At 52.9% G+C, this 13,858-nt stretch overlaps 1 protein-coding gene across 6 annotated transcripts in view; it reads left to right on the top strand.

Moving 5' to 3' along the window:
* The window catches only part of LOC132586870 (aldehyde dehydrogenase family 3 member A2-like), a 57,908-nt gene extending 44,050 nt beyond the window's left edge, over positions 1-13,858 (top strand). For 4 of the 6 annotated variants that reach the window (XM_060259006.1, XM_060259008.1, XM_060259007.1 and 1 more), the window contains exons 8-12: positions 6,166-6,332; positions 6,639-6,738; positions 7,841-8,076; positions 9,734-9,844; positions 12,573-12,637. In XM_060259006.1, the coding sequence (XP_060114989.1) occupies positions 6,166-6,332; positions 6,639-6,738; positions 7,841-8,076; positions 9,734-9,817 (587 nt within the window). In that variant the 3' untranslated portion in view covers positions 9,818-9,844; positions 12,573-12,637. Of the gene's footprint in view, positions 1-6,165; positions 6,333-6,638; positions 6,739-7,840; positions 8,077-9,733; positions 9,845-12,572 lie in introns of all 6 variants that reach the window. The other 2 variants (XM_060259010.1, XM_060259009.1) reach the window with 1 other exon arrangement.

Below are 13,858 nucleotides of genomic sequence, written 5' to 3' on the forward strand. Positions count from 1 at the left end.
TCTAAATCGGTTTTTCTTAGTGTTCTTATGGACCTCCTGATGGCACCTGGGATCTTCTTCGTGGTCTCTGTGCATCACACTGATGGGATATAGGCGCCCGCGCCGATCTCGATCGGTATTCTTGAAAGCTGCGGATTTCCGCGCCCCAGGCCCAGTGCGCATGCGCAGAAGCCCCACCGCGCATGCTCACAGGGACCGGAGCGGACATCCCGCCAGTTCTCTTCTGACCGCCGCTTGGATCGGTCGATCTCTCGCACGGTCGGTAGAAATCCTTTTCTTGGAAGTTGCTAGTTGTTGAATTTTTGAACGTTACAGAACTTTACTTGGCATAGACCACACAACAGTCTTTTTAAAGACTAGGGAGGGAGAAAGCGAAAGATTTTTCTGAAACTTTCCCCTCAGTTTTCCCTTTTTCCCGCCTTTCCCTCACCTTCCCCCCCCCCCCCCGTATGGAAAAACGGTGGGGATTTTTCAAAAGGTGTAAGAACTGCGGTAGCAAGATCTCCCCCACAGACGGACACCTTCTTTGCCTTTTTTGCTTGGGAGAAACGCATATCCCTGACGCGTGTGTCCATTGTGCAAAGTTTTCCCGCCAGACGAAAAAGAACCGCGCGGGTCGTTTAGCAGCGGCACTGATGGAGAAAGCACTGTCGCCTAAGCGAACGTCGGCAACGACGCACAAGCCGTCGACATCGGAGTCGCTCGGCACCGACAAGAGCACCTCCGACGCCGACCGCCCCACAAAATCGGGCTCGGCATCAAAGTCCGCCTCCTCCACTCCTGCAAAACGGCCAAGGGAGGAGAAGGGACCGCAGTCGGAAGCGAAGAAAAAGAAAAAGTCGGACAAACATCGATCGTCCGCAACTTCGCTACCGACGTCACCATCGGGATCGACGGCGGAAGTACCACCACTGAAACTGTTCGCTTCCCCACGCCGCCGGTTAAGCCCCCCGGTGTTGGCATCGATGTCGACGCAGATAGCCATTTCGTCCGACTCGGATCGCGACTTAGAGCTATCCCAGAGATCGGGAGCGGAGGGCAGTCCACCGGAGATACACACCGTGGAAGACACCGCTCAACCCCGAACGCCGATCAGGGAACCATCGGTCAGCCCCGATCGTCGGCAAACCCAGAACCCCAAGAAGGATCGATCTACCACGCCGAGAGAGGACCGCGGTCGCGACCGTTCACGAAGCCCTCGGCATACTCCCCGGTATCGGCATCGATCCAGAGATTCAGAGGAGAGATCTCGCAACAGGGATCGTTCTCCTCCGAAACCACCGCCTCCAATGTCGTGGGATCAAAGACAGTGGCAGTACCTCTACGGGTCCTGCCCCATGCCCTCCATGTTCCCCTGGTTCCCTCCCAGACATCTGGATTGGGACCAACAATCGGAAGCCTCTGTCAGATCCCGAACGTCATACCGACCTCGACACACACCGTCGGTGTCGAAACCACCGGACACAACGCCACCGAAAACGCAAAAGACTACCCCACGATCTCGCAGCCCCGAGCGGAAGACTCCTGAGTCACCAAGGGCCCCAGAAACACCCAAGCATTCCTCGGAGCACTCAGAATCCAGGGAAGGCTCCCCAACATCCGGGGAAGACTGTCCCCGAGAGGAAATTTCTTCGCCGGAAGAGCCAACTCCATCCAGCAAGGTAGGCGAAGAATTGCCCATATCTCCATCGGAGGACTTAAAATCATATGGAGATTTAATTAAAAGGATGGCACACACCCTATCGCTACCGACGGTCCAACCCAAGCCGGTAGTTACCGATAACGTGTTCGATGTCGTGCAATTGGATACCTCAACGGCCATAGCTTTACCACTTACTACGGTAATGCTACACACGACAAAAGCATCATGGGACAAGCCAGCCTCAACGCCAATAAGCTCCCGAAGACTCGACCACATGTATCGAGTTCAGGAATCCACAGCTGAGTTTTTGTTTACTCACCCGAAACCAAACTCGGTGGTGGTGGCGTCCTCGTCAAAGGCCAGAAAGACACATGCTTCTCCTCCAGACAAAGAAGGAAAGAAGTTGGACAATTTAGGCAGAAAATTTTATACTGCGGGTTCGCTGGGAATAAAGGTGGCAAATTATGGCGCGTCAATGGGCCGCTACCAATACGCCCTATGGGATCAGTTATCAACACTTCCGGACCTGTCAGAACAAGCCAAACAGGCACTCAAGAAGATTCAAAGGGAAGGCATAGCACTAGCTAAGCAACAAATTAATTCGGCTAAACACGCAGGTGACATCTCAGCAAAAACACTCACCTCGGCAATCACCTTAAGACGTCACTCCTGGTTGAGGTCGACGGCACTCCAGCCGGATACACAATCCTGCATCGAGGATCTCCCCTTTGACGGAAGTGGGCTATTCAGCTCCACCACAGACACCATATTACAAGAGATGGACAAAAGCATCAAAACATCTCGCAATTTGGGGGTTCCCATGTCATCTAGAACCCAGGGGAAGCGTTCCTGGAACAAACCTTGGAGCAAGAAGCCATTCTCCAAGCAACCCACCGCGCAACAATGGAGACCCAAAGGTTCCACAACCTATTCCAAACCGCCGTACAACCCGAAAGCGAAGTACTCACCTAATTCATCACAGCCATCCAGACAAAAGGGGAATAGACCGTCCAAACAGGGTCTTTGACTGCCCTTCCCCCTGTTTTACCCCCTACCTTTCGGACTCACACCATACCAGACTCTTCCCATACTCTCCGGCATGGTCCACAATCACTACGGACAAATGGGTTCTGTCGATAATCCGCGAGGGTTATCAAATAGAATTCAGAGAAAACCCCACAGTTCCCACTGTCATTCACACCAGAGCATCTCTCACACTACAGGAAGAGGTCCAATCGCTTCTCCAAAAGGATGCGATAGAGAAAGTGCCAACCAACCAAGAGGGGCGAGGGTTTTACTCCTGTTATTTCACCATCCCCAAAAAGGATGGAGGCCTTCGACCCATCATGGACTTACGAGGCCTAAACAATTTCATACAAAACCACAAATTCAGAATGGTCTCCCTACAGAACATCCTACCCCTACTGAACCAAGGGGATTGGATGGCCACATTAGACCTGCAAGATGCCTACTTCCATGTGACAATACATCAGGGCCACAGGAAGTTCCTCAGATTCACAATTGGAGACTCCCACTACCAATACAAAGCTTTGCCCTTTGGCCTCTCCACGGCACCGAGAGTTTTTACAAAGATCATGGTGGTGGTGGCTGCTCATCTGCGTCTACAGGGGATCACTGTCTTCCCCTATATAGACGACTGGCTGCTGGTAGCGAGTTCGGAAATACTTTTAACACAGCACGTAGAAGTCACCCTAACCCTTCTGCGAAAATTAGGCCTACAGGTCAACCTAAAGAAATCGGCGTTGCAGCCCTCCCAGAGGGTGCAATTCATAGGGGCCATATTGGACTCAAAAGCCTGCAGGGCTTTCCTCCCGACACAAAGAGCGGAAGACATCATATCTCTAATACACGTGTTCCTAACCAACCCCACAGTCACGGCGCTCCAAGTTCAACGCCTCCTGGGCTTAATGGCAGCGACCACGGCAGTACTGAGATTCACCAGATTCCACATGAGGACACTGCAACTGTGGTTCCTACGTGTGTTCAACTGTCAAACAGACCCCCCTTCGCGCCAACTAACGGTCCCACCGTCGGTGCTCTGGACCCTGCCCTGGTGGCAGGAGAAACACAACCTCCTCCAGGGAGCCCCGTTCCACAGACAGACCCCCACGTTGACTATAACCACGGATGCATCCCTGTGGGGCTGGGGTGCACACGCGAACGACATGTGTGTGGGGGGCAAATGGCCTCACGATCTTCTGCGCTACCACATCAATTTCCTAGAGCTGCTGGCCATACATCATGCCATTCTCTCCTTCAAACACCTGATTACGGGGAGAACGGTAGCGATCTTGACGGACAACACCACTGCCCTCTCTTATGTGAACAGACAAGGCGGCACGGTCTCAAGGAAACTGTGCTTTCTAGCCCTAAGGATTTGGGAAATCTGCAGAGAATTGGACACAACTCTAGTAGCCACACATCTGCCAGGCAATCTGAATGCCTGTGCAGACTACCTCAGTCGAGGGGGGGCCTCTCTCCACGAATGGGAACTCAATTGGGAGTTCCTTCAGCCGGTGTTCCAGAAATGGGGCACACCGGAAGTGGACGTGTTTGCCACACGCAGCACCTCAAAATGCGAAAAATTTTGCTGCAGAGGGGGGGCAGACCCCCTATCGTTGGGAGACGGGTTACTGATCCCATGGTCCCGCCGGCATGTGTACCTCTTCCCACCGATCCCACTGATCACGAGGGTGGTTCACAAGATTCATTTAGAACGCCCCAAGGGGATTCTCATCACACCATGGTGGCCCAGACAACAATGGTTCTCCCCGATATTGCGGCTGTCTCACGGGAGGTTCCACCAATTTCCAGCGAGCTCAGACCTTCTACTGTCTCACGAGGGCAGGGTGATTCACCACGATGTACCTCACCTAAAACTCACAGCTTGGAGGCTGGAGTGACGAGATTGTCGGACAGAGCCCTTGACGTCATGCTGAATAGTAGAAAGTTATCCACGAGAAAATCGTATCAGTATAAATGGACAAGGTTTGCCCAATTTGTCAACAAGACTAATAAAGAACCTAGGACAGCAGGCCTGCCACTAATATTAGACTTTTTGCTCTCACTACTGGACAAGGGACTAACGGTGTCATCGGTGAGGGTATACCTGGCAGCTATATCGGCTAACCATGAACAACTGGAAGGCCATTCGGTATTTTCTCACCCTGATACTAAACGGTTCTTAAAGGGCTTAGCAAGATTGTACCCTACGGTACGTGACCCAGCCCCGGCCTGGGACCTTCCAGCAGTGTTGCAGGCGTTAACGGGAAAACCCTTCGAACCAATGGCGACATGTTCCTTGCAATTACTGTCTTGGAAAACAGCCTTCTTAGTGGCCGTTACCTCAGCCCGCAGGGTCGGTGAACTGGCAGCGTTGCGCTGCGATGACCCATATTTGAGATTCAGCGCGGAAGGAGTGAGGTTGCGCCCGGATGTAACCTTCCTTCCGAAAGTGACATCTGCTTTTCACCTGAATGCAGAAATATGCTTACCCATATACTTTCCAAACCCAAGTTCAGACTGGGAGAGGAGACTCCACACACTAGATGTAAAGAGGGCACTCTCGTTCTACTTACATAGAGTGAGGCCTGGACGTAAGGACACTAGACTTTTTGTCTCATATTCCACAACATCACAAGGTGTAAGAGTATCGTCACAGCGAATCTCCAAATGGATAACTGAGACGATAAAACTATGCTACTTGTTAAGCAAGAAACCCCTGCCAAGACAGATTAGAGCTCATTCCACTAGAGCCCTAGCGACATCGGCAGCCTTTATGAGAGGAATTCCACTGAAAGACATTTGTGATGCGGCCACTTGGTCCTCCTTGCATACGTTTGTAAACCATTATGCGTTGGACCTGGATTGGCGTAGACGCTCATCAGTGGGCCGTGCGGTGCTTCAAGAGGCTTCTCGCTGATGGACCGTTGCACCCTCCTCCAGGTAGGACTCTGCTTGCTAATCTCCCATCAGTGTGATGCACAGAGACCACGAAGAAGATGAACAGGTTGCTTACCTGTAACTGATGATCTTCGAGTGGTCATCTGTGCAGTCACACTACCCGCCCTCCTTCCCCTCCGCTGCCGGTCCATCTCTAAGGGCTTACGCAGCGGTCAGAAGGAACTGGCGGGATGTCCGCTCCGGTCCCTGTGAGCATGCGCGGTGGGGCTTCTGCACATGCGCACTGGGCCTGGGGCGCGGAAATCCGCAGCTTTCAAGAATACCGATCGAGATCGGCGCGGGCGCCTATATCCCATCAGTGTGACTGCACAGATGACCACTCGAAGATCATCAGTTACAGGTAAGCAACCTGTTCTTTTTTGGCCACTGTGACACAGAGTGTTGGACTGGATGGGCCATTGCCCTGATCCAACATGGCTTCTCTTATGTTCTTATGATATCAAGAACCGTAACTTAGTAGCGGCTCACCCCAGCTCTGTCAGACTGTTTCAGTTTGTCCTTGTTTGCGTCCCCGGCTCACCGTTTGCCTCTCCTTCCAGCGCCCACCATCCTCACCGACGTCAACCCCAACTCCAAGGTCATGGAGGAGGAGATCTTTGGGCCCCTCCTCCCCATCATCACCATCAAGAACCTGGACGAGGCCATCCAGTTCATCAACCACCGGGAGAAGCCGCTGGCTCTGTACGTCTTCGCCAAAGACAAGGCGGTGAGTTCCCCCCTGGGCTTCTGCTTGGACCAAGCCAAACATCTCATGACAACAATTTACAGGGATCCTCGTGACGGTCTCCCCCGCCCCACTCCAATGACACGCCCCCCCTTTTGTTGAGTTTTGTGCCTGCACGGTTCAACGCCCGACTTTCGATGTGATTGCCGAACTGTTGACGCTGGAATCCAACCAGCCCTCGCCTCTTCTCTCCCCTCTAGCGGTCTGATGAATTGGTGGGTTGAAATGGAGCTCTGCTCGCGGCCCTTCCTCACTCTGCCTTCTTCTCCCCCCCTTCTCTCCATGCAGATCATCAAACGGATGATTGCAGAGACTTCCAGCGGGGGCGTGACGGCCAATGACGTCATCATGCACTTTACAGTCCACAGCTTGCCGTTTGGTGGGGTCGGTGAGTCTGGGCCCTTGCAGAGACGGGGAGGGGGCGGCCCTCTCTCGCTGCATCCTGGCTAGATGGGCAGCTACAGCTTCCCTGGATCTTGCAGCTGCTGCAGGAGGAAGCCAATTCACTCTGGAGTGCGCAGCGGTCCTTCAAGCAGCACGTTCAGCTACCTCGTTTCTGAGCCCTTTTGGGGAGCTCTCGGGGAAGAGGGGGGGAATAAGACTTGGGGCTGCCGTGGCCAGAATAGGATTGAAGTGGCGGCATCGCACACTGTCAACATTTTTTTTTTTAAAAAGCTTGAGGACTAGTAACTTGGGAGGGGGGTGCGTTTCAGGATGGACAAAAGGAAATATTGCTGTGCACAGAGAGTGATTAAAATGTGGAATTCGCCGTAGCGATGGCCACAGGAATAAACAGCTTTAAAAGAAGGTTAGAGAGATTCTTGGAGGAGAAGTCTGTCAGTGGCTACTAGCCCTGGTGACTGAGGGGAACCTCCACATTCAGAAGCACTAATCCTGTGAATCCCAGAGCCAGGAGGCCACGGCCTCTCTGCCCTGTTGCTGGCCCTCCAGAGGAACTGCTTGGCCATTGTGTGAGACAAGATGCTGGACTAGATGGACCATTGGTCTGATTCAGCAGGGCTCTTCTTATGTCCTTATGAAGGCCTCGGCCTCTCTGCCGTGTTGTTGGCCCTCCAGAGGAACTGGTTGGCCCCTGTGTGAGAGAGGAGGCTGGACTAGGTGGGACCTCTGGTCTGATCCAGCTGGGCTCTTCCTGTGTTCTGATGAAGGCCTCGGCCTCTCTGCCCTGTTGTTGGCTCACCAGAGGAACTGGTTGGCCCCTGTGTGAGACAAGATGCTGGATTAGATGGACCCCTGGTCTGATCCAGCAGGCTCTTCTGATGTTCTTATGAAGACCTTGGCCTCTATGCCCTTGTTGGCTCTCCAGAGGAACTGGTTGGCCAGTGTGTGAGACAGGAGGCTGGACTAGATGGACTTACGGGCCCGATCCAGCAGGGCTCTTCCGATGCTCTCAGCCCCTTTGTCTTCTGTTTCTGTGCAAGCATGCCCCCCGCCCTTGCTGACCAAGCACGCTCTCGATTTTTGCCCAGGCTATAGCGGGATGGGGGCCTACCACGGCCGGTACAGCTTCCAGACCTTCTCCCACCAGCGGTCCTGCCTCGTCCGCTCCCTCAACATGGAAAGCCTCAACAAGATCCGCTACCCGCCTGGCAGCCAGAAAAAGGTGGACTGGGCCAAGTTCTTCATCTTGAAGCGGTGCAGCAAAAGCAAGGTCGGGCTTGTTGTCCTCGCCGCACTGGGAGTCCTGTTGGCTGTCGCCATAAAGGTGAACACGGCGGGTGGGGGCTCATCCGGGGCTCTGCAGGGGGGGGGGGGCAGCCGCCAGGGCTCAAGGAGCCAGGCGCCTCCTCGGCCTGCAGGAAGCCCCGTTTGCGATCCTGGGGTGGGGGGGGGGAAGGTCTTGGGGAGCGGGTGCCGGGGAAGCCCTTGCCCCACCCGAGATCCTGGAGAGCAGCTGCTGGTCGGAGCAGCCTGCCAGAGATAAGCAGACTAGGGGTGAGGCTGGGTCGCAGCCAAGGCCTCCGGGCTTTAGGTGGCGGACAGGCACCTGCTGCCGTGCACGCCGGAGGCCCAGATTCAGCCCTCGGCGTCTCCGATTCCAGGTGCTGGGAAAGGCTGCCGAGACCTTCAAGAGCAGCCGCCGCTCAAAGTAAAGCATTCCGAGCTAGACGGATCCACTTGGTGCAAGGTAGCTTCACGTATTCCTCCGGGGCTGCGTTGAACCATTTCCCCCTCCCCCACCCCCTCCTAAGTCACAAGCCAACTTTTCTTTTCCACCTTCCTCCCTAATGCCTCTCCATGGAGCGTGTTCTACATGGGAGTGCTGCCTTTGAAAGCTGTCCAGAAACTCCAGCTGTGGTCCAAAACGCAGCAGCCAGGTTAGGAGAGAGGGACGTGGGGATCATCTCATCCCTGCGCTGAAAGCTGTGGGTTTCTGGGCACGCTTCAAAGTGCTAGTTCTTAACCTCTAAGGCCCTGAAATGGCTTGGGACTGGGGTGCTGGAAGGAATGCCGCCTCCTCTTGTGAACTGGGCAGTACAACTTAGGATTCTTTTTCTTCAACTCTGCTCTCTGGGCCCCCACCTGCAGAGGTGAGGCAGGTGGCAACCAGAGACGGGCGTTTTCAGTGGTGGCCCCTCGGGAGGTTTGCCTGGCACCTACTCTCCTCTCTTTTAGGTGCCAGGCCAAGACATTTCTCTTTACCTCAGGCTTTCAGTTAGAGGGTTCGATCTCACTAATTGTTTTAACAGTCTGCTTCTGGACTGTGGACTCCGATGGTGATTGTTTTGGGGCCTGCTAAATGTTTTAAGCCGTGTTTGTGCTCCAACTGGGTTTTTTAATGGTTTGCAGTTTTAATGGTTTGTGCAGTCTTTAATGATTTGTAATGTTGCTTTTCCACATGAGCCACTTTGCCTAGACTCGGGAGACGAGACGTAGATTTTGGAAGGAAGGACGGATGCAGGAGTGGGCGGGGTTTCCCTTTGGCTGGCCTAACTGCTGCGGGGGCCTGAAGGCGGCAGTCAGGAGAGCCATTTTCCCGCCCCCACAGCAGCCACCTTCAGCAGTCCGCAGCAGCTGAAAGGTCTGAACAGAATTCTCCCGGAAGGCGCTGCATCTTCTGGCAGTGACATTCCTTTCTGCAGTTGCCAGCTGATGAGGGGTGGAAACCCAGGCCCACTCCTCCGCTTTTCGCCGCAACTTTGGTCTGTCAAAACCATCTGGTGAAAGTCTCCGGCCCCGAGATAACTGCAGCCATACCCCGATTTCTGCATGTTCAGCTTCTGTTAGAAGCAGCGGAGCAGGGGCTGACTGAAAAGGTGGCAGTCTTAGTAGAAACCTCTTCGTTCCCATAAAATTGTGCTTTTTAACTTTCTGGGATGGAATCAGGGTCGTGGGTTCACATTTTCTATGGTTCTCCCCAGAACCGCCATTCTGTGCTAGGGCTTAAGCGCCTGCTATCTGCCCTGGCCGGGTGGAGGCTGGATAGGGGCTGTCGCGATCCCTAACTCGAAGCCTGCCTGTTTTCTGGGGAGGTAGGGACCCGCCTTTCCTCTTCTAAGCTTTTGCTGCCTCCTGGCTGCCTGTAGAGCTTGCATGCGAATCCGGAATGCCCTTGGGTCCCCTCCTTGAAGCTCACTGTCTCGGTGTGGTATGTGGGACCTGTGGGGTTTTGTCTTTCAGGGGTGGGGTGGGGGTTGATTGTGCATGGAATGTTCTGTGTTCAAGAGACACTTTGACCTCTGAGAAAGTATCTGCAGCTGAAAGCATGGAAGTTGCAAAGAAACTGGTGTGGCTGAGCTGGGGCCAGCCTTGGCGATGGAGGGCCATCTAGGCTGCAAGCCTCTTTTGTATTCGAGATCAGTTTTAAGTGGTGGTGTCACAGGATCATAGAGTTGGAAGGGACCTCCAGGGTCATCTAGTCCAACAATGTAGGAACCTCGCAGATACCTCCCCGCCCACACCCCTCTCCTGCCATCCTTCTCAGGATCTCCCTAATTCAGAGAATCAGCATGGCTGCCTCTGTTTGAAAACCTCCAAGGAGGGAGAGCCCACCACCTCCCGAGGAAGCCGGTTCCACTGAGACCCCGTCTAACGGTCAGGAAGTTCTTCCTAATGTTGAGCCGGAAACTCTTTTGATTTAATTTTAACCCATTGTCCCCACTGCATAACTGTGTGTGCTCGCACACACACACAATCCTTCGGAGTTTGTAGCACTGCCTTGACAGTTGCTAGATTCTCCAGCTTGTCTCTATTATGCAAACTGAGCACAGTTTATTTTATTTTGCCGGGCTTTACAAGTCCTGCTCATGTTTGTTGCTTGGTCTAGTTCGGCCTCGCCAGCCAAGGAAGGGAGGCAGAGTCCTGTTGGACCTGGAGTTCTACATCCCGACCACCAGAGATCCCATCTAGCCGGTTGTCCTTCTGGCTGGTGTCTGTGTGCAGGCGTGGTGCCAAGCACCCGGTATGCTTACGTGTGAGAAGCATGCAGAGGGTCTGGGGTTCAAAAGAGTGTCCGTCAGCCATGCATGCCTTTGCAGCCATAGGGACTAGAAACTCGGTGGAAGCAAAAATCTCGAGCAGAATTCTGTGCTTGGTAGTGTGGCCTGCGGCATGCCCTGACCGTACCTCCCGTTTTGAACTATCCAAGCCAACACAGTGACATTACCTCATTGCCATTTCATGGGTTGTTTGTTTTTGAAGAGTTCCCAAATGCAAGCCTTTCTCCAAGCATCACGGCATTTTTTAAAAAGTTATTTGGCTGTCCCCAGTGCAGAATGTGGCTTTACAAAAGTCATTCCTAAAGCTAGTTGGTAGCTGCGGGGGTTTCCTCCCCGGCTTCAGTGCCACTGGATGGGCCCCCATCCAGACCAGTGTTCCCTCTGAGCCGAGTTAGTGTGAGCGAGCTCACAGTTTTTTAGCCTCCAGCTCACACGTTTTTTGTCTTCGCTCAGGAAAAATGGCTCCAGAGCAAAGTAACTGATGCAGTAGCTCACAACTTAATGCCAGTAGCTCACAAAGTAGAACTTTTGCTCACAAAACTCCACCGTTTAGTGGGAGCACTGATCCAGACCCTCAACATCCATGGTTCATTCAGAGTCCGTTTGTCGGAGTGACTTCCTATATGCCCTTCTCTCAGTACAACCACCTTGTAAAGCAGGCCATTAGCTCTATATTGCAAAGCGATGATGTGGAGGCTGGGAAAACCAGTGATTGGGAACAGGTAAGGTCTTCCCTGGAGGTCTGCACGCATTTCTCCATTTCTCTGCACAGAACTTGGTGGAGTTACAGCCATTGGCAGCCAAGGGGAATGGGATAGGCCAAAGGAGACCGTGTCTCAGTGGCAGTTTGGCATGCAGAAGGTCCCAGGTTCAGTGCCCAGCCTTTCCGGCTAAGGGTGCTGGGGAAGCTCTTTCCCTGCTTGAAACCCCCTCCCTGCCAGCCAGGGGAGACAAGACAGGAGCAGGTGGTCCCCACTTGTTTGGCATGCAGGAGGTGCCTGGTTCAGTCTCCAGACAAATGGCCTTGGATAAACATCTGGAGCAGAAGTCCGTCAGTGGCTGTTAGCCACAAAGTATCATTGGAACTCTCTGTCTGGGGCAGTGATGCTCTGTATTCTCGGTGCTTGGGGGGGGCACAGTGGGAGGGCTTCTAGTGACTTGGCCCCACTGATGGACCTCCTGATGGCACCTGGGTTTTTTGGCCACTGTGTGACACAGAGTGTTGGACTGGATGGGCCTTTGGCCTGATCCAACATGGCTTCTCATGTTCTTATGGACCTCCTGATGGCACCTAGGTTTTTTGGCCACTGTGTGACACAGAGTGTTGGACTGGATGGGCCATTGGCCTGATCCAACATGGCTTCTCCTATGTTCTTATGGACCTCCTGATGGCACCTGGGTTTTTTGGCCACTGTGTGACACAGAGTGTTGGACTGGATGGGCCATTGGCCTGATCCAACATGGCTTCTCCTATGTTCTTATGGACTTCCTGATGGCACCTGGGTTTTTTGGCCACTGTGTGACAGAGAGTGTTGGACTGGATGGGTCTTTGGCCTGATCCAACATGGCTTCTCTTATGTTCTAACCCCTTGCTGTGCCTGAGACTCTGATGCTACCAGTCAGAGGAGATTGTGGGACATTCAGGAATCTGATTTCTGTCTAGGAGGGACTTGCTTTTTACAGCAGTGTATTTCTAACAAAGCCAGAGTTCTCTTTTCTCCAGAGGCAATCACTGATGTCGTTTTCAATCTCTCTCTTCCAGTTCGGCTTTTTCTGAATCCGAGGCCACCGCCCGCCGGAACGGGAGACGCTCTCGTCTGGGATGGGGGGGGGGGGCAGGGGGTGTTCAGCACTCAAATGCACATTACTTTTTTTTCTTGCTGGTGATTAATCGCACAATTGGAGAATTAGAGCTGCTTTCTCTCCCTGCCTCCCTCTCCCCGCATGATTCTTTCTGTTGAAAAGTGAGTGTTAGGGCCGGGGAGGGCTGCTGCCACATCCTCTCAGTCCAGGGGAACGGCGGAAAGCCTCAGCAAGCCTTGCTTGGGGGGGAGGGACGGGGGGTTCTCAAAGTATTTGGAGACAGCTTCTCTGTCCTGCAGCTCACATGGATCAGTATCCCCTCCCTTTAAAAAAAAAAAAAGAGCCAGGACTTGATGTTTTCGAGGCATCAGGCAATCAGACGCTTTCTCTGTACCATTTGTAAGAGCAATAAAAGAAGGGGATCAGTTTAGTGAGGGGTCTTTCCAAACACCTAGATGGCCTTAAAGCAGTGCCCTTCCTTCTGTTCCATTCCACTCTTTTGGCCTGATGCTTGAGGCTGCTGGTCTAGGAAGATCCTCCTGACCCCCGCTGGGCGGAGACCTGACCAACACACAGGCTGCCCCCCCCCCCCTCCGTGCAAAAGGGGAACAAGGAAAAAGCAACAGCAACGGGAAAGCTTTTTTGGCCCAGGGGGCATCGGATAGGATCCGGTACTTCACACTGCAGCATCTCTTCCCCTTTCCGCAACAGGTCCTTTTTCTTTTCAACGGATGGTGTGTGTGTGCCAAAGACATTCTCTTTGGGGCTGGGCTGTTTTCTGTCTTGCTGAATAATCTCAGCTGCTACGCTGTGCTTGTAAAACGGAGCGGATTTCAACTTTTTTTTTTTTAACAGCTACTGATATTGTTTTCTAAAGATCTGTGGTATATGCAATTGAGGGAGGGGGAAGTTAATAAAAGATTTCTACGGGGGTGTTGACTTTCTTATACTGCAGCTGACGCTTTCTGATCTGCGTGAACAGTTGGGTTCCGCGGAGGATAGGTGGGGGTGTTTCCCGTTGGTCCGTTTTTAAAAGCACTTCCGGTCTCTTTTTATTATTTTTTTAAAAGAATCCTATTAAAGTACTTTAAATCTTCAGGGATAGAGAACGACAAAGATTAGAATGAATAAGAAGCTTTATATTGAAATATAACATCCACCCCGTGTTTAATATATAATTAAACTTTGCATACATTGCATATATACTTGGTGCGTGTATTGGAAATAAACATCATTAAACCCAGA

The sequence above is a fragment of the Heteronotia binoei genome, chromosome 18 (assembly GCF_032191835.1).
Source record: "Heteronotia binoei isolate CCM8104 ecotype False Entrance Well chromosome 18, APGP_CSIRO_Hbin_v1, whole genome shotgun sequence".
NCBI classification, from domain to species: Eukaryota; Metazoa; Chordata; class Lepidosauria; order Squamata; family Gekkonidae; genus Heteronotia; species Heteronotia binoei.